General features: G+C 41.7%; 1 protein-coding gene across 1 annotated transcript in view; it reads left to right on the top strand.

The window, feature by feature from the left end:
• Positions 1 to 10,176, top strand: part of LOC136833816 (probable endonuclease 4) — a 134,463-nt gene extending 124,287 nt beyond the window's left edge. The window contains exon 9 of the mRNA XM_067096106.1: positions 9,682 to 10,176. Within this exon, the coding sequence (XP_066952207.1) occupies positions 9,682 to 9,869 (188 nt within the window). The 3' untranslated portion in view covers positions 9,870 to 10,176. The remainder of the gene's footprint in view (positions 1 to 9,681) is intronic.
• Positions 10,177 to 20,799: the final 10,623 nt, after the last annotated feature.

Below are 20,799 nucleotides of genomic sequence, written 5' to 3'. Positions count from 1 at the left end.
TATCTCGGTTAAAGGTAAAAATGCATGAAGTATTTGCCCTATCCTCTTCATTGGAGCATTCTGTCATCTTGTTGACAGGTACATGGAGATGCCATTCTACATTTACATGGTTTAATTTACATGACATCAATAAGTATCAGAATGTTTTTTTCATTGGGTCCCATTGTTGTGGCAGGTTATGTTACAATAAGAGGGAGGATCATCAAAATTATCTTATCATTTTGCTGGTACCTTGAAGGCATGGTTTTCTGGGGTATCTACCATTATACCTCAATCTGCTTGTGAATGTTTAATGCCAAATTCTTTGCTCTGCCATGAAGTTCAAACTACTTTCATATTGCCAGGACTCTGTAGACTCCTGAGGAATACATACTTTGCTCTCCTTGCTAGACCTCTCTTAGTAGAGGATTGACTTCAGATCATACTGTCTTCTTTCCTCTCTTCAGTCTTATGGCAGTTTGATGACTTCTGCATCCTTTCCATTTAAATTGCTATTCAGGCAGTATATGATTAACTGGGGTATAGTTAACTGATGATTTATTTTTTTATTTTATTTTTTTTTTTAATCGGAACAAACCCATTAAGCATAGTGTACATCTTCCTTTCCCAGTGAAGAATCATACTCGAGTTTTGGCATGTGTAATAGGGGCCTCATAGTTTTGGGCATTACTTTGTTGGAAGCAGTCCATGATAATTGGTGTGTTTGAAAAATGTTGTAAATAAAGTTTGTTAAATGCCACCCCATTGCCTTATTTTTGTTGAGAAATCCCCAGTGGCACCAATCTGCTGTATAAGGGAAAAAAAGAGAAACCCTTACTGTACATGCCCATACCTCCATCCTATTAACAAAATGTGTATGATTAAACTTTGTTCAAATTATGTATAGAAAAAATATATTGTTGGCATTAATTATTATAGTATAGTGCTGTCAGTTTGTGAAAAAAAGTGGAATCAACCATATATGCATTTTTTAAACTTATTTGTAAAATTTTAATAAGTCAATTTCACCTTATCACTCAAGTTCATATAGCATCACAAGTTCATTTATAAAATAAATTCAACAATGGTATTTTGGGTTTTACACAGGAATGTTGGAACCTGGATTAAGAGCCTGGTGGAAAATTTTAGCCTGTAAGGCCCTGTTAACCTTATATGATAGATGAAACCTAAGCTTTCTGTGGATTCATATTCTTGAAACACATTTAAGTTTTGAAGTGTGATGAGCATGGTTTAGTATGTCAAACCATGCTAAAAAGTAGACAGATTAACCGTGTGTGTCCTTCTTATAATATTCTTTAATAGCATTAAGTGATTTATTATATGTGAATTTGTACTTTTACAAAAGTGACTTACCAAGGAATTACATAGCTAACAGCTTCGTACCATGACAGACCAAAAATGCAAATTTCGCGGTGGCGCCACCATCGCTAGTGTAGGTGATGGGGTCCCGCCCACTATCAGAACTGACGGGTACAACTCAGTGGGAAACATCAATTCATTTTCTGCTGGCTCCCGATCAACATCGGTGGTTTTTGGGCAGTACCTTTCGTCATTTGTTAGATTGGTTTCCTGTTATTGGTGACGTACTCAGATATTGTGTGGCCTTTTTTGCAATTAGTGAATTGTTAAGTTTGTACAGCAATTTTTTCACTATTTGCCATGTCAGATTCTAGTTCTAATAGCGTTTGGTTCTGTACTGAGGGATGTAAAACTAGATTAAGTAAGATTATGTATGATTCTCATACTAAATGTATTAAATGCAGAGGGACAAGGTTGTAATGGGGAGATTACGTCTTGTCAGGAATGTCAGGATTGGGATGCACAGCAGTGGAAGGTTTATCGGTCCCATTCCGATAAACTTGATAAAGATAGGAAGGGGAAGGCTGCTCTTAGAGTGGAGCATAGATAGCTTAGAGGCTACTCCTTTGCTTTCAGTGGCTGAGGGTAGTGCTGTTTCTTCTCCAGTTATCCCTTCTGTTTCTCCCATCTTGAGTCATCCTACTGATTTACCACATACTCCTTTACGGTCATCCCATGCTTCTGATCCTAACACATCGCAAGTCTCAACTCTAGGGTCAATAAGAAGTTAGAGTTCTTGGCCAATACAGTTATGAATTTAGGTTTATCTTCTAAGGTTTTTGTTGATAAAGCTTCTATTCCAGGTGTTTGTGCTACCAGTGTCAGTGTTCCCAGTGCTAGTAAAGTGCAGAGTGAGAGTGTTGTGTTTTCTGAAGAGGCAGCTGTCTGTCCCACCAGTGCTCCCAGATGAAGGTCCCTGCGCTGCTCCCCTGCACTGGGGAGAAGACACACCGGAGGTCGAAGGGAGGCTGGTAGGGTTTGCCCACAGGCAGCCATTCCCTCCGTCGAGCCTGTTGCACATTCCCAGGTGTCGACTGAGAGCCACTGGAAAGGTGTCTCTTTCAGTGCGCATCATATGTCTGATTCGGAAGATTCCTCATTGGATAGAAGGCATCATCAGCGTCGGTCTTCTGTTTCTCATCCTTTGAAGAGGCATTCTGCAGCTGCGGACAGCTCTTTTCCTCATGTTAAGAGACTTAAGGAAGTCAGTATTAGTCATCAACCTTCTTGGAGTTTTGCTGCTCCACCTCCTTCGTCGTCCAAGTTTCTGTGGGCTGGAGAACCATCTTGGATGTCAGTGCTCTAAACTTGTTTGTGGCAAAAACCAAGTTCTACATGGAGACAAACCGGTCTGTCATGTCCTCTCTCCATCAGGATGACTTGATGGTCACCGTGGACATGCAGGATGCATATTTTCATGTCCCCATCCACCTCGGACTCAAGGAAGTTCCTGAAGTTTGTCTTTCGGGGCCGGGTTCTCCAGTTTCAGGTGCTGTGCTTTGGCCTGGCCACAGCCCCACAGGTTTTTACCTGAATCCTCACTCCCCTTGGCAAGTGGCTTTATCTTCTCGGGATCAGCATGTCCTTATACCTGAACAATTGGCTTCTCCACTCTCCGTCAGAGGAGCAGAGCACGAAGGACTTACTGAGGACCCTTTGCCTAACGAAGGAGTTAGGCATTTGATAAATATGCAGAAGTCCAAAATGACTCCATCTCAGACTATTCTTTATTTGGGGATGACTCTGAACTCTCAAGTTTTCAGGTTTTTCTCTCCCCCAAGAGGGTGGAGTCGTGTCTCCGGACTGCGCAGGAGTTTCTCAGTCTCTCAACCTGTTCTGCTCATCAGTGGATGAGCCTTCTTGGAACTCTGGCCTCAGTGGAATCTTTTGTGAGGTTGGGCAGACTTCACATGAGGCCCCTGCAATTCTTCCTGAAGGCAAATTGGTGCAGGAGGGCTTAGTCAGACTCTGTAGTCTTTCCAGTCACGTCAGAGATCAAGGAGGATCTCTGATGTGGTTATCTGAGGAGAGACTTCAAGAAGGACTCTCTTTTTTTTCCTCTGAACCCCAGCCTAGAATTCTACTCCGACACCTCAGACATAGGACGGGGAGCCCTGTTAGGGAGTCGGAAGGTGTCGGGCATGGACCACAGTTCAGAAATTCGTACATACAAATGTCAGGGAGTTGAAAGCCATCACCTGGGCCTTCAGGCTTTTTCTCCACTAGTATCAGGGAAAATAGTTGCGATTTACTCAGACAACACCACAGCTCTGTCCTACATTCACATGCAGGGGGTACCCACTTTCACTCTCTGCGAGGCAGCCAAAGACCTTCTTCTATGGGCAGGGCAGAGCAGAGCAGAGCAGAGTCCAGCCAAGCCGCTCCCTTGCTTTGTGCAGAGGAAGATGAATGTTCTGGCAGACCAGTTAAGCTGCGGTCACCAGGTTCTCCTCCCTACAGAGTGGACCTTGCATTCCATAGTCTGCAGCGATCTGTGAAGGCTTTGGGGCAAGCCCTCCATAGATTGCTTTGCTACATCAAAGAGCAACCGATTTCCTCTTTTTGCTCGCCAGTCCCAGACCCTTTAGCTTGGACGACGGATGCAATGTTGTTTGACTGGACAGGCCTTGACATCTACGCCTTTTCCCCCCCCCCTTCGGGATGATTTGGGATGATTTGGGAGGTGTTGAACAAGTTCAGTTCTCATCGAAACGTCTCGATGACACTTGTCGCTCCTTTCTGGCTGCGGAAGGAGTGGTTTCTGGACCTGCTGAAACTGCTTGTGGATATTCCAAGGCTCCTTCCATAAGAACAGTCACTGCTCAAACAGCCACATTTTCACAGGTACCATCAAGGGTTGTCTGCTGAGGGACCCTCGTCAGAGCAAAAGGATTTTCAGGTAGGGCTGCAGAGGCTATAGCTAGATGTAGAAGAGCTGCTTCTAGCAAGCTCTACCAGTCCAAGTGGGCAGTGTTCAGAAGATGGTGTGCACAGAATAATGTCTCTTCTGAAACCTCTGTAGCCCAGATTGCAGACTTCTTGCTTTTCTCAAGGCTGTTAGGAGACTGTCACCCTCGACAATTAAGGGATATAGGGCTATGCTTAGCTCAGTGTTCAAGCACAGAGGTTTTAACCTGTCTATGAACCAGGATATTAGTGATCTTGTCAAGTCTTTTGAGACCTCTAAGACACAGAATCACTCTTCAGTCCCTTGGAATTTGGACATAGTTTTAAAGTGGCTCGTGAGCTCCTCTTTTGAACCTCTTTGAAGTCCCTCACTCAGAAGACTCTTTCTTGTAGCTCTGGCTACAGTGAGGCGAGTAAGCGAACTCCAAGCAATGGATAAGAAAGTTGGTTTTGTGTAAGGAGGGGCAGTTTGCTCTCTCTTGCTTGATTTCCTCTCCAAGAACAAGGACATTTCCTGTCCCTGGCCCCACTCGTTTATTATTAAGAGCACGGAGACCATTCTTGGGCCAGAAGAAGAGAGACTTCTTTGCCATGTGAGGGCCTTGCAGCCCTACATTTGCAGGACTGAGAAGATCAGGGGTTCCTCAAGCAACTTCTGGGGTTCAGTGAAAAACCCCTCTCTAAAAATGCCCTCTCCTTTTTCTTAAGGAGCCTTATCTCAGAAGCACATTCTCAGGTCCAAAGAGGACGCCTTCCCGATCCTGAGGGTAAAGGCTCATGAGGTTCAAGCCATCACCACTTCTCATGTATTTCGTCATAATATGTTGTCTTCCATCCTCCAATCAACTTTTTGGAGGTCGAAATATGCGTTTGCTTTGCACTACCTGAAAAACGTGAAAGCAGTTTTTGATAATTCTAGTATGTTAGGACCTTTATCCATGGCTGGCATGGTGTTGGGAGAAGAAGCATAGGGGCAATCTGTCCCTCTACTGTCTCCTCGCCTTGGTTTTTTTAGGTGTTGAGTTGTTGGGAAGCCTGGGGGTACAAGCGTACCCACCAGATATTTTATGGTTGGGGTGTTGGTTGTCTAGTTTTTATTGTGGTGTAGATAACACTGTTGTTTTTTTATATTCTGGTCATGCCCAGGGCAAGGGCACCTCCTTTGTGTTTGTCAGCCATCAGTGTACCTCCACAGCTGCAAAGTACCCATGCCATGCCATGCCCTCTACAGGTTAAGATGAGCGCCGACCAGAGGCAGTATTTACCTGTAGCAGCTCTCTTACCAGGTAAGGTACAATAATTATTGTCTCAATGCTAGCAAACTTCTAGTTTGGGAAGTCACATATAAAAATGACATTTTTATAATAAAATAGTTTTATATATGCTTACCAAGCAATTACATAATCGGAGCCCTCCCTCCTTCCCTACAGATGGACGTATTTTGGCTCAAATGAATTGACATTTCCCGCGGAGTTGTACCTGTCAGTCCTGATAGTGGGCAGGACCCGGTCACCTACACTATAGCTAGTTCATTTAAGGATATCGGCGGCCTGTGATTTTGGCGATATTGGCTCAAATTCGTGAAAATTAGTTATCGTCATATTTCCACAGATCTGGGTCCTGGCCATTGCCACGCATAAGATAATATCGATATGAAGCCTTTTAAACAGTTTAAAGGCCACACCCAAGTAGAGAATTAAAGATCTGGATAGGGGGTGGGTTTACTATTTCATTTGGCATTCATTCTTCAAGTATTTGTATTTCTTTTCATTGCATTTTGTTTCGTATGCAGTACAATATGTTTTCCTGATAGAGATGGCAACTCTTCCCAGGACTGAATGATGCGAGCCAGTTGTCCTGAGAGAGAATTCTATTATTTCTTTGATGTAATCGTTTATTTGTTATTTTCAATCGATTGCAAAACTTACTTGGACTTTTGGATGTCAATTGTGTATTATATATATTACCAACATGCCAGAAAAGAAGTTTAGTAAGCGAAGGGAAGCAAGCTCTTGCAATATCAAAACTTATCTTGAAGCTAAAAGTATAGACACAGTTAATGTTGTGGCTTCTCATAAGTTGCCACCAACCACGTGTGCTGAGGAGATGCCAAGTACTTCCTATTACAAAGCTCCGAGTGAAATGTATTATTCCCTTGCACAAATATATCAAGATGATGATGATGATGGTGGCACCGATGACTTTGTTTTGAAGTTATCTGATGATGAGGAGGAAGAGAATGATTATTTTTAAGATGTAATTGCTGTCCCTGACATAGCTTCTGGAGATATGGAAGCTGCTGGTGCTCTTGCATTGTGGCAAAGATCACTAGACAGGAAATTCATATGTAAAGTATTTGTTGGTGATGGGGATTCGACAGCATATAAAGGAGTATGTGCAGTTTGAATGAGGGCACTGGTCCTTATGGCACTCAATATCCAGTGCTCAAGGAAGAATGCATAAACCAAGTTGAGAAGAGGATTGTCTTTCGTCTTATGGCCTTGAGAAAGAAATATGTTTTGAAATATGTAACAAAAACAAACAAAGTTATGTTTAGGAGTGAGCTCGGAGGACTCAATAAATTGAGTGATAGCACGGTGATAAAGATTGGAAAATATTTTGGCAATGCAGTAAGAAACGGAGCTAAAGATTCCACTGACCCTACAGTTACCATGAAAAAAAAATATGTCAGTCTTTTTACATCTGAATAGTGATGATAAAAATCATGATCATTCTCAGTGTCCTGTTGCAAAAATAGCTGGTGCTTTTATAATCGTGATTTGGCAACGAATGTATCTCCCAAGAGTCATACGAAGATGAAAGTAAAACTCCAACTTACATTGGAACAAAAGATCCCAGTTCTCCAAATATTTGAAGAGCTTTCCTCTGATGATTTACTGCAAAGGTGTGCGAAAGGTCATACTCAAAACCTAAATGAATCTTTCAACAGTAAAATATGGGCAAAGTGTCCAAAGGTCAGACTTCTTGGGAAGGATACTGTGACCTTTGCTTTTCATGTTGCTGCAACGGAACATGATATTGGCTGTGCAGCAAGTTCATTGCTGAACTTGCTGCTTCTTATGAGAAAAACGACAGGAGAAAGCCTGAAAGGCCTTCAGATGAAAGAGAAGACCTGGAAACGAATGTCTGTTATGCATTCAAGAAAGCGAAAGAAGCAAAGAACATCAAAAGGAGGATATGAAGGAGGGACTCATTAGCCTCATAAAAACCTGGCAGCACAAGAGTAGAGTGGCATTCTATGATAACCCCCCAAAAATAATATAAACTATTTTCTTTAAGTGATAAATATTTTTTTTATAGGGAATAATATCTCTTATAAAAGAGAAACTTTATATGCTTCTAAAAGCAAAATAAATGGTTAGCAAAACTTTAACTGCGTTTTTCTCAAAACATACTTTTTCTACATTCAAATTGTAAAAACTCCCTTATTTATGAATGGATTAATCTAAAAAGCAATTTGAATAAAGGTAGTGAGAGAAAACATTGGCAAATTTATTTTTCTTTTTTCTCTCAAAAAAATTTTTTTACCAAGATTTAATATATAATTTTATGGTATTTGTTACTGCACTTTTTAAAATATTTTTTGTAAATAGCATACATCACATATTAGATTTTTGAGTTTGCCGTTTTATTTGATAGGAATTAAACTTTCTGCTATTTTTTTTAATTGAATGATAAAGAAAGATGTACTTTAAAAAACAAAAAAAATGTTATATTTAAAAGAAAAATATTTGTTAAAAAAAAGTTTTCATCCAATTCACCTGAAATTTTGTGTGCATCTAAGGTCAAACTAGAGGTAACACCCGTGGAAGTTTGAACACCGTCACTCAAAATTAACCTCCAGTCCTGCCAATACCCTTAAGGTAGATTCTTGGGCCTACAAGACGTTTATTTGGCGGCCTCTGATTGGCTGGTACCGGGAGGTAGGCGGCTTGCCCACTGTCTCATTTTTACGTCTGTAGCTCAGAAAACTAGCAATATATGTTTATATTTCTTCATTTATCTCATGTTTTGCACAAGATAGGAAAGTTTTGGTCACACCACAAGATTTGGTATTAATTGTACAACTAAATCACAATTTCCTGAAGTCGGTAAGATAAAATACAAAGGAATTACAACGAGTAAAAGTGAAGAGAGAAGCATTTAATTCTGTATACCCGTTTTTACTTATCAGATTTTGCATCATTCATGCGATTAAGATAAAATAAAACTTGTATCTTTATACAGTAAATTCACCCTGAATACGCTGGTCCTTTCAGACTTTAGATGTGTGTGATATGTGAAGAGAAAATGATTATTAATTTTTTCTTATCAGGTATGTCCAGACATATATGATATTGGAGTGAAAAAGTTCGATAGTCATAATGGAAATTCTGTGCATTTATATACAGAAAATGTAATGACATAATATGGTAAATATTGTCGAAACTGCAAACTTCTCATATCACTAATTGGCAACTGTAATGGCACCTCAAAGCTCTCGCTGTCTGCAGATCACTGTCTCTTGGCACTACTGCCAAACTGAGTCGAGAACGGATGCAACATAGTAAGACATATTCTTCATTTTCTCTTCACATATCACACGCATCTAAAATCTGAAAGCACCAGCGTATTCAGGGTGAATTTATTGTATAAAGATACAAGTTTTATTTTATCTTGATCGCATGAATAATGCAAAATCCGATGATAAGCAAAAACAGGTAAAACGAATTAAATGCTTCTCTCTTCACTTTTACTCGTAATTCTTTTGTGTTTTATCTTATTGATTTCAGGAAGTTATGATTTAGTTGTACAATTAATATCAAATCCTGTGGTGTGACCAAAGCGTTCCTATCTTGTGCAACACGTGAGATAAATGAAGAAATATAAACACATTGCTAGTTTTCTGAGCTACAGATGTAAAAATGAGAGTGAGTGAGCCGCCTACCTCCCGGTACCAGTCAATCAGAGGCTGCCAAACAAACGTCTCGTAGGCCCAAGAATCTACCTTAAGTGAACCAGCGGGCAGTCCCCAGTTAACGGCGATCCGGTTTTATGGCGCTTGTCCAGCAACAAAAATCAACAATTTTCGGCGCCGAAAATCGCCGATTTCCGCTTATCGGCGCTGATAATTGGGTATTGGCGCCAATACATACCTAACAGAGGACCGATAACCAAAATCAGTGCTTTTGGGTACCGAAAATGCTCCGAAAATCGCCGATTTTCGGTTATCATCACACCCTCAGAAACGGAACCCCGCCAATGACCGGGGACTGCCTGTATAGTGATGGTCGCGCCACCGCGAAATTTGAATGTTTGGTCTGCCATGGTAGGAAGTTGTTAGCTATGTAATTACTTGGTAAGTATATATAAACCTTTTATTATAAAAATGTCATTTTTATTTTTTATTTATAGGAAAATCTGGCAGCCACCTTGATCGACACGAAAACATTGGAAAAGGCACAATTGGTAAAGTGGGCTTAAGTCGTATTATGAACTGTAAACATTTTCTAGATTTACCTCTTATCTTGGAAACTCCATGGGTTAGTAATGCAGGCTATTCCAAAGAAATAAAGCTTCTTGAAAGTTTAATTGGTAAATAAAAAGAAAATTGGCTTGTCTGTATAAATTTGAGTATTCTTTCCAGTCTTATGGTTTTTTTGTAGTCACTCTAGAAAAATACATTTAAAATCAAATTTTCAATATTTCTTTTGGGTAGCTATAAATTATTTTCTTTTTGTGTATGAATTGCATTACTTTAAAAGAGTCCCACCCAGGTTTTGGGTACCAGCAGAATTTTTATCTTACTGTATTGTGAGGTAAATGTACTTGGTTATAGTTACAGCTGCTAGTTTTTTTTTTATAAGACTGATTGAAAAGGATTATTGTTAACATAAAATTTAAGAAGTACCTTGCATTTTATTTTACTTCACATTTATGGCATTAATGCTCATACAATAAAACACATCTTGACCTACTTCTGTTTATGAAGGCAATCTATTGAATGTTTTAGGTCTGCTGAACATCAGCAAATTCTGGCAGGTAAATACTAAGAAGGTGAGATTATGAATGCCATACATTTGATGCTTACCAGCATAAAAGGATTATTTATCTGTTGATAAATAAGACTGGACACTTGACTATGTTCTGTACAATATCAAAGTGTTGGTGATGGATGAATATCCATTTGTTTAAAATCACTATGGAGGTCACCGAAATTGAAATATGCACTGTTTAGTTTAGGTAAGGATTATGTGTTTTAAGTATTGAATATTTTGCTATACCACTACTTTTTATTATTTCAGTTGGAGTGCATACAGCCTGCAAGGGTATGTGTAGCTAAGTAAATTTAATTACTTTATTTACAGTTTTGCAAGACCTGGATATCTGGATACAAGAAAATTTGAAATGTATAGTTAGAATCTACAAAATCTTTACTATCATCAAAGATATATAGCTCATGGAAATATAACATTTTAAAACTTATATTTTCCATAAGTTACAGACCTCAAATTTTACTCTTGTTATAGTGACCGACTTACACACATCCAGGTGAGTATCTTTCAGTAAGAGAAGCTCCCTTTCTCCATCACGTGTCCCCTTTTGGGGTAGTGCTTTCAGTACACCTCACATGTTGCACTGTATGCATTACTAAATAGTGTTTGCAGTATCCTTCTGATCTTAGCCATCACCCACTTATTAGTGTTTGCAGTATCCTTCTGATCTTAGCTACCACCCACTTACTAGCCTACAACTTCACCACCATTTCTGCCTCCTTTCTTCCATCTTGCTGTCCATCCTCTAATACTTATACGTCATATCATCTACTTCCTAGCTCTCTTTCTCTCTTTATCTTGTTATCCAGCCACTCCAACTCCTCTTTTCACTATCTTAAGTGCTGAATGGGTGAAAGTGCTCCAGTGCTTGGCTTTATAGCCTAAATTTCATGATTTACTCTCTCATTCAACATGTTTGTCATTCATTGCCTTTGAAAGCTGAAGTAGTTATGGACAAATTAGTCAAAGATACTACTAAGGGAGACTGACAAATAAAATGTTGGTTTTCATTATTGGAGTGTAAAAATTAGCAAAAAAAAGTGTATATGATGTACTGGCCTTTTATTTTATTTTTGTTAAATCACTGCTATGGTGGGAAGAAAATTTTCAAGATTTATGGCAAATAAGAAGATGGGTACCTCCAAAGACACAGTGCTGCTAGAATAATGTTTGCCAATACAAAAGTGAAATATGTATTGGATGTATCCACTACAAATTACATAACACCAGAGACAAAGAGGAGCGATAATTCATAATAATGACTGAGGATGGTAGTCTGAGTGTGACAGGTCTGATGGAAAAGTGGACGGTGATCAAGTTGGGTAATCATCTTACTTACAGTTTTTCATCTCCAGCAACTACTATTAAGTTTAAGAACTGACAAATTTCCTTAGGGCTGATAAAGGTGAAAGTTTGTGACAAAACAAGTGTCATCCATCTTGCTGTGTATCTTTACCCTCCTGAAATACACACAATCTGACAAGGATAGAAAGCTGAACAGTTTCATAGCGGTATGGCAGTTACCAGATGTCTGGCACCTTGCTGTGCATTCTGATGAGATACCTACCAATGACAAACCCATAGTACATGTATGTGTGACCAGTCCAGAATAAGGAAAGATGTGTTACACAGTGTACTCATGACAGTTGGAAGGGATCGTGGGCCTGTTACAGTTCGATTCTGTGGTGAAACAGATTCTCAAACCGCAACTTAAGGACATAATCGAGAGTCTGGCTCTCAAATGCAAGTTTCCACCAGCGAAAACAGTGGTTGGAAGTTGCTTCTGCCTTGGACTTGGAAAGAAGAGGACTCTCATCTTGTTGATCCCAGACAATGTGACACAGATGATATGCACTGTATCAGGAAATGCAGTTCCATTCAATTCAGGCATACTGTCTATCCTATGGATGGCTTCAGCAAGGAAATTGAATTTATTAATCCACTTCACAGGGTTACTCAGTGTGACAAAAGCCTCCCTGTCAGGGCAGGTGGCATTGTACTGACTGGATATTGGACAAACCCTCCTTTCAAGTGGTTGCTAACCTGCTTTCACGTCTGTACGTGGATCTGTTTGGTATCCTAGAGAACCATCACCTTCCAGTGTGTGCATCTCCAAACCTGGATTTTAGGCAACAGCAAGAGATGATTCTTACAGGACTGATACACATGAAGGGTAATCTACTTATTCCCTCCATTGTCCCAGATTTTTTAAGTTGAACAGTCAACCTTCGACGGAACCACCTACCTAGTGGCCCCCAAAACTGACCCAGTAGTCATTGGTTTGTTCTGTTAAATAACTGACAGAGAGTGAGTCATCTGTGCATTTCTTACTGAGCTGTGACCTTCATGTGAGGATTTCCTAAGTCTAGTCTGCCATGAATATTATGGATCTAACATTGCCAGGTACCTGGCGCAGAAACTACAGACTTTATCTATGCACAATACCAGTCCAAATGACAAGTATATTGGATTACCTCCCTACATAAAGCCATGTCAAAATTATGATCCAAATGGATCTAAAATTTTTTCTAACCCTTTCTGTATGGATTTGTATTCCCCAATAGTAAAGTCTTTAGCTCCACTCTCTGGTCCTTTATACTGCAGAGAACTTCTCCTCTAAGGGATCCTATTCCGGTTCTTGTTTTCTCAATTCAGTGGTCCCAGTGCAACCACAACCTGTATGCTCCAGAGGGCAGGTTTCTTGACTGCTTTGGAACACTTTATTACTTACACCACTAGAAATCTTTTGCTATTGTATCTTACCCCATCATTACTGTTTAAGAATGAGGACTTCCATATAGGTAATTTACCAAGTAATTACTTAGCAGTAGATTTCACTAGCGCAGCAAACCCTAAATTCAAAACATCGTGCCAGCACTCTCTCTACATCGTATGTGACAGGCCCTGTCCCACCACATGGGTTGGTTGGTAACGACACTTGTTGGAGGCGTCATTCATTGTGATTTTGCTGAGCGGGCAATAAGATTGCACACGTCATGCAGCAGACCTGTATTTTCACCACCTGTTTATCAAATGATTTATTCATTGGAAGTTGGGGAAGTATTATCGCTTTTGTTTATCCTGGTTGCTGATCTGTTACTAGTCCTTCAGATTAGCCTTTGTTGCTTTTAATTTTGTCAATTCAGGTGTCTCTGGGACACTGATAGTTAGCTAAGTGTAGCTATGACAAAACGGTTTTCTCATCTTTGAGTCTGAATTTAGACACCATATATCAGAGTGATGATAATATACATAAGGATATATCTTTGAGTCTGAATTTAGACACTGTATATCAGAGTGATGATAATATAGATAAGGATACATCCATCGTATATTATAGAATATCTTTTTCATTTAGTTATGTCTGTTTCAAGTGCTTCTGGTCTTCGTTATGGTGGTGAAGGATGAGAGTTAGGCTAGCTAAGCTTTGCAGGCTATCAGAATGGCCACCGATTGCACGGGGCTTTTCTCCATGCCTTCAGATTCGGTCACAACAGCATTTCAAACTTATGATGACATTCTTGGGGAGATTTCTCGTATGCTACAGAATATCCCTTTCATCAAGATGTCTAATTCAAGTGCTGTTAGCCTTCGCTCTTTTAGTGGAGGAGGTAATGCTAGGCTCTCTTGCAGTGCTAACAACAATGGATGATGGTCGTACAAGGCTGCCCCTTATGACCGGAGGTTAGGCATGGCCTCATATCATAGATATGATATGGATAGGCTACCCCTTTCCATTAGTTAGGTCTAAGTTATGATAATACAGTTAAGGACCTGTCATATATTACAGAGTATCCTTTTCAGTTAGTTATGTCTAATTCTAGTTCTTCTAGCCTTCGCTATTGTAGTGAAGAATGTCAAGTTAGACTAACTAAATTTTGGGGTGTTACATGTGCAAGTGCAGTAATTGTAGGGAACAGGTATATTACAAAGATAATTGTGATAAGTGTTAGACCTTAGCAACACTGAAAGAAATAGAGAGGAAGGTGGCAGTTAGGACTGAGAGAAGATTTAGTCAGAATAGATTCTTCCCCTATCCTAAGTCAAATCTTAGTCTTATTATTCTTTCTACTTCTGGTCACAGTCTTTCTCCTGTTCCCTGCCTTCTATCATCCACACACTCCCATGCTTCTAACCCCGATACCATTGCCAATCTTATTTCCAGGTTCGGTGACAAACTGAATCTCATAGTGAGTTCAAAGAGCTTTGTATGAATTGTCAAGTGAAGTGCTAGTGGAGGAGGTGGTTTCCTGTCCCGCCAGTTCTCCTAGACAAAGATCCCCGTCCCACTCCCCTAAACCTGGGAGAAGACATACTGGAGGTCCAAGGGCGGCTGGCGGGGTTTGCCCACGGGTTGCTGCCCCTTTAGTCGAGCCTGTTGCAAAATCCCAGGTTTCGACAGACCACTTTTAGAAAGTGGCCAAGGGAAGTGTAAGTAGAGGAGGTGGCTTCTCGCCCGCCAGTTCTCCTAGACAAAGGTCCCTGTCCTGCTCCCCCCGTTCTGGGGAGAATACATACCGGAGGTCCAAGGGAGGCTGGTGGAGTGTGTCCATGGGTTGCCAATTCCTCAGTCGAACCAATTGCAAAATCCCAGGTTTCGACACAGTATACTTCACTGAAGAAAGCTTGTAACGGTAGGCTACTGTAACACTCCATATCAAAACTACTGTACTTGGCGTGTCCTGTTCTTCTCTGCAACTTGCAGCTGGCAGTATTTTTTGGGTAACTAGTATCATCATAATTCTTGGGAGGTGGGTTACTCTTGCTGCCACCATCTTGCATTATCCTTTGTGGGTTGTTGAAACTCTTGGAGAACTGTCATGGTTTTATTATCAAGAATTATCAATTAAAGAATGTGATGGACTGCTATTTCCACATGGCGTGGATCTTCTGTTCTACCTCCTAGACTTAGACAAGACGTAAACAACATAACACCTTAGGAAGTAATGTTATAACATGGGAGTAGTGTTGAACAGGTGAGCACCCTGTCTATAATCATACTTAGATTTATAGATGCAAGCCCTCCCCTCTCTCTCTCTAGCAGTTTTATTGTTTCTGATGCTGTGGATTCATCTGAGCCTTTTTCGGAGCAGTGTTGCTACATACACATTATTTCGGAAGGTCCAGAAGTCTGACAATTGAACACAGTTATTCACACTTCTGTTCAATTTGTCAGAAGCTGGTCTCCTTCCTTTACTCTTACATGACCAGGAAGGAGTCCCAGGTGAGGCAAACTTCAGTCAGTTCAGAAGCTTACTCAGAATCCTCCCTCCAAGACGTAAGTCTTCCTAATGTACAGGACCAATGGTTTGTATATTGTGTAGGAACAAATCACAAACTTCTAGAGTAATTTGTATTTTTCCTAACTATACAAACCTGAGGTCCTTTACATTGAATACCCACCTCAGCCACCCCCCATTCTGCTTCCTGGGCCAAAAGACAAAGTAAGTACATACTGAATTGGGGGGTGGGACTCCCACCGTAGTCAGTAGTTAACTACGTACTTCATCACCTTGTTTAAAATTAAACGGCCGTGTTCTAGCTCCCGCTGAAAGTAATTCCTAATGTAAAGGACCTCAGGTTTGTATAGTTGAGGGAAAATAAAAATTACTTTAAAAATTTTTTGATTTTAGAAGTGGAGAGAGAGAATTATAGTACTGTACAGGTGGTGGACTTGTGATGGGAAAAGGCAATGGTCCTTCTTGCTTTTCTTGAAAATGGATTTTCATCCACAAATCATTCACAAAAAAATGCTGTGTAAAGTAAAAATATTTATTGCCACAAATAACTTGATATCTACTGCTCAGGCAATAAAAGTCTTATATCTTGCAAAAAACGCTTATGTATTGGGAGATCTTTTAGTCTCGTGGCAAAGTAATGCAGCCATATTAGCTGTGGTGGTTAGCTCCGAACTGCCTGTAACAGGAACATAGCCAGAAAATCTTCGAGTTGACAGGCTACTTTAACCTTGATAAAGATTTCCTTTTAATGACAGTAGCTTTGTAAACAGCTACTAGCATTCAAGCCATGTCTACATCAAAGTCATCAAAATGTGAAGAAGTTGTGCTTTCCCACCCAAAGCACTTGGGCTCCTCTTCACATCATAGAGAATACTCTTCCAGATTTAACTAAATTATATTTGCTTAACCTACCTTAGCCGTCACAACATTGATGTCAGCTAACTTTAAACAATTTGAAATACAAACATAAATTTGCAGAAACTAAAATAATGACCATTACCGCTTATGTGATGCAATAATAATCATGTTTCAATGTTGTCGTTGTGATATGGAATAACACGATCGGCTAGTCCATACTCTATCTTCCAAAACTCTATGAACGAATCCATCTGAGAAATTCCAGTTACTTCGGACATGCATGGTGTCTTTAAGTACCTGAACATTTTTGTTTTGCATATTTAATATATATAATTTGCATTGTATTTTCATATTCTAGAATAAATTTACTGAGATTATGTGATTTCTGTAAAAAAAAAATTTGAAATTCGATGAATGAAAGCTAATGAAAACTATCAACACTTTTCTTGCCGCTAGTACTTCCCAGGACTGGGTGACGGTTTTAAGTATTATTTGGTTGTGTACAGTGATGCTTCTTATGCCAATCTCCCTGATGGATTTAGTAGTGCCGGGTGTGATTTTCCTAGTGGGTAAAAATGGAAATAGTTGTCCTTTCTACATACTGGGAGTCAGAAAATAAGAAGGGTTGTAAAATGCACTCTTCCAGCAGAAACACTAGCAGCTGCTGAGGCAGTGGATATGGCCTACTATCTTGCAAACATGTTGTCTCAAATATTGTGACAGAAAGAGAAATCTGCCTGTGGAACTCTATATGGATAACCTTCACTTGATGAGAATGTGTACTCAGTTAAAAATGTTTCAGAAAAGAGGCTGAGAATTGACACAGCTATTCTAAAAGAATTGGTTGAGAATGGAGAGTTCAAGATATTCTGGGTATATTCAAAAGCGCAGTTGACTGGTGTGTTGACAAAAATGGGGGTAAATTCTTTGATGATAGCTAAAGTATTTGAGATCATTTTATTTTTTTGTGTCATGTAGTGTTTATTACTTTGAAAGTAGATTTCTTTTGTTTCCTTTTAAAAGAGAGGAAATATGTTAACTCTGTTCAGAATACTTGTGCATGATGTTGCGCTTTGCGCTCGTCATTTGTTTGTTTGTTTATGTTTATGCTGTGATGGAGGACCGAGTGAAGGGTCATGATGTAGGCACTTGGTGGATCAAATCTCCGAGGTAAATAAATTCACATTTTTATGCTTGCCTTTGATTTCTCCTGCCACACTTGTCTACACAATCACTGGGGGGAAGACTGTTTCCCTTCCCTCAACATTAAGGGCACTTTAAATATGGTTCCTACACAAATACAAACCTTCGGTCTTTACACAGGGTTTAGCTTGCAAACGCAAGCTGGTACAGGCGTTTAATTGTCAAACAGGGTCATTAGCTACCAACGGTAAGGGGAAGCCCCGCCCACTCATCGGTCTGCGCTCCACTTTGCTTTTAGCCGCCGTAATGTCGAAGATGTCCTCGTGTGCCCTCTGCCCAACAGCTGTTTGCTGTCTTTCTTTTTTCTTTTTATGAAATACATGATTAATTGTGATTGTTTGTTGATTGTTAATGATGCTAACCCCTAATTTGCAACTGCCTGGGGAGAGGAAACCTTTAAATCTCCAGCGCTGTCCAGGGAAGGACAGGCCTTGCAATCGGTTCCTCTCCTTCCTTGAAATTGACCGACACTTTGTGTATCGTGCATTAAGCATGACTGTAATCAACTAAGTCCTTTTAGTGAGTGTCGAGTCTGGCCTTCCAAACAGTGGGTGAAGTTTGCTGGGAAAAAGAAGTGAGAGAAGAAAGTTTCTCCGGTGTCATCAGAGTGCAACTCTCTGCCAGTCATAATGAAGATTCTCTCTGGTACCTTCTTGCCTCCGGCCAAGCTTCCACCTGCTGTTGCCACTCCTAAGGGAGCGGTTTCCCCTTCGCCGTCTCCTACTGCTTCATCAGTAGAGAGCCATCGGAGTGGGAGTTGTCCTCAGAAGGGCTCTCCTCCTTCGGGCAAAAGGAGATGGCCTCTCCTAACCTGATTTTTTGTTCCACATGCTGTAGAAACTGCGGGGCTTTAAAGAATTGTCCCTCCCTAGGCCTCCCAGGAGAGCAGAGTGTTTCTAAGTTGATATATCACTTGAAGGCATCCACCGGCTCAAGGGCCACTATTACAGTGCTTGTTACACTGCACTTGTCTCCGGTAATCTGCTCCTAGGTGTTGCCTTCTACTTCATCTTTGCTTGGTGACGTCCTCCTTCCTTCTTCTGGCCAAGGCCAGTCTTCAACAGCTGAAGTCGAAAAAGAGGAATAGGAAGTCTATCCTCATCAAGTGCTGACACATCCCCTCCTACTTCCAAAGCTAGCAAAGCAGAGGAAGGAGGAGGTTGCCTCATCCATCCGCAAGAAGTTATGTTGGGCTCCTAGCAACCAGCCTTCCCCCATGGAGAAGGCTGCCGGGTCTCTCGCTGGCAGTGCTCCCAGTACTGCAGCTCCCATTGCCGAGTGCATGGGAGCTACCACTGCCCGGGGTTCCATGGACCCCTGCACACCGGTACTAGTAGAGGTCCCGGGAATTCACCTTCCCAGGCCATTAAGGGTCCCAGGTCTATGGACCCCGGCCCATCTGATAGCACGGCCCATTAAGAGAAAGTGAGTAAAGAACGGCCAGGGGCTTCCCAGGTCTATGGACCCCGGCCCATCTGATAGCACGGCCCAGCAAGAGAAAGTGAGTAAAGAACAGCCAGGGGCTAACTCGCCCTCTTCCTGTTTTCTGAAGAGGGCAGTGCAAAGGTCCCAAAAGAATGACACTGGCATGCTCACCTGGGCATGGCAAAAGGAGGTCCCCAACCAGTCTTCTCCCTTAGAGGCTTCAGCTTCTAAGAAGACTGTAGCACATCCTCGGGACAGCCCCCTTTCACATTCGCGTGATTGGGATCACTCTCCCCGACTCGTGCGGCCATTGTCACCTTATATTGACAACCACCCACAGCCTTACTATACTGCCAGGACTTCAGCCTCTGGCAGGCTGGGAAAGGGTGCTAGGGATCTCTCACTTGTCCCCTCCAGGGTTTGCCAGGAGCCAGACAGGCCTAGGGGTCAGGACTGGGACCATCCGCCTTCCCATCCCAGCTCTACCATGGTTCAGTCCTCGGGCCAGACCAGTCGTATGCTCGAGTAGTTGAGACATCACCAAGGGGGCTCTGGCAAGCATCCCTCTTCTGCAGCGTGAGTAACTCAGGAATGACTCGAGGGTCCTATGCCCCAGAACTCAGACACCCCCAAATTACAGAGGAGCTTTGCTGAGATTGTACGTTTAGTACAGCAGTATAATGATCTCAAAGAAGAGACCATGGCTTTCCTTGTGGACTGTTCTTCAGCCACAGAGTCCTTTTGGGGACCCCAGAAGAAACCCAAGATCTTCATGGGCTTGCCATGGTCTAGGCTTGCCGAGGGGGATTTTGGACCAAATGAATTCTCTTGTGTCTGCAAGAGAACTCGCTGCAGTCTAGCCGATCGTGCAAGACACTCACTTGGCAAGGGAAGTATTACATACTCTCGGAGAGGCCTTTGCTGACTAATCAGGCTGACCTGGGCTGTCTATCTGTCACTGGATTGCCTCCTCGGGGTCTTCGCATGGCACTGCAGCCCGACCTTCAGGTCAGGCTGGCCTTTTCTCTTCGGGTCCCAGGAAATCCCAGGCTTTCTTGGGCCCCCGTAGGAATACCCAGTCTTCTTCTGCTCCTGCTGGGAAAGGAGCGCAGTCACATCCCTTTCAGACCATGCCCCATTCTAGGAAAGGGGGCAAAGGTAAGAAGGGCAGAGGATGCTATGGGCAGAGTTTCTGCCCGCTTGCTGCCAATGGTGGGAGGGGTGTGCCTGTTGAGCAATAAAGTAACATGGCAGAGATACAGAGTGGAAACCTAGGTAGTGGATATCCACTACTCAGGATATCTGGTACCCTTTGAGTCCACCCCTTGCCAACGAACCAGTCTGCTTCCAGACATACATTCCCGGCTCGTTGAAGGACCTCACCCTGTGGGAAGAGGTGAAGGTGATGCTGAAGAAAGGTGCTGTAGATGTCACGAAAGATAGGTCTCCAGGGTTTTACAGCCGTCTTGTAGAGAAAACAGCAGGTGGTTGGAGACCTGTCATAGACCTCTCTCCTCTGAACCAGTTCATTTGCCAGACCCTGTTCAGGATGGAAGCAGTATGATCAGTACTCAATTCCATCAGAGAGGGCTACTTCATGCTTTCGGTGGACTTAAAGGATACCTATTTTCAAATACCCGCCCATTAATCCTCTCGCAAGTACCTTGGCTTTACCCTCGGGGAGACAAGTGTTCCAGTTCAAGGCACTTTGTTTCAGGCCCTCAACTGCTCCCCAGGTGTTCACTCTTGTT

The sequence above is a fragment of the Macrobrachium rosenbergii genome, chromosome 4 (genome assembly GCF_040412425.1).
Source record: "Macrobrachium rosenbergii isolate ZJJX-2024 chromosome 4, ASM4041242v1, whole genome shotgun sequence".
In the NCBI taxonomy this organism is placed as follows: Eukaryota; Metazoa; Arthropoda; class Malacostraca; order Decapoda; family Palaemonidae; genus Macrobrachium; species Macrobrachium rosenbergii.
Note: the sequence above shows the minus strand (reverse complement) of the source record. Positions and strands in the feature narration are given on the sequence as shown.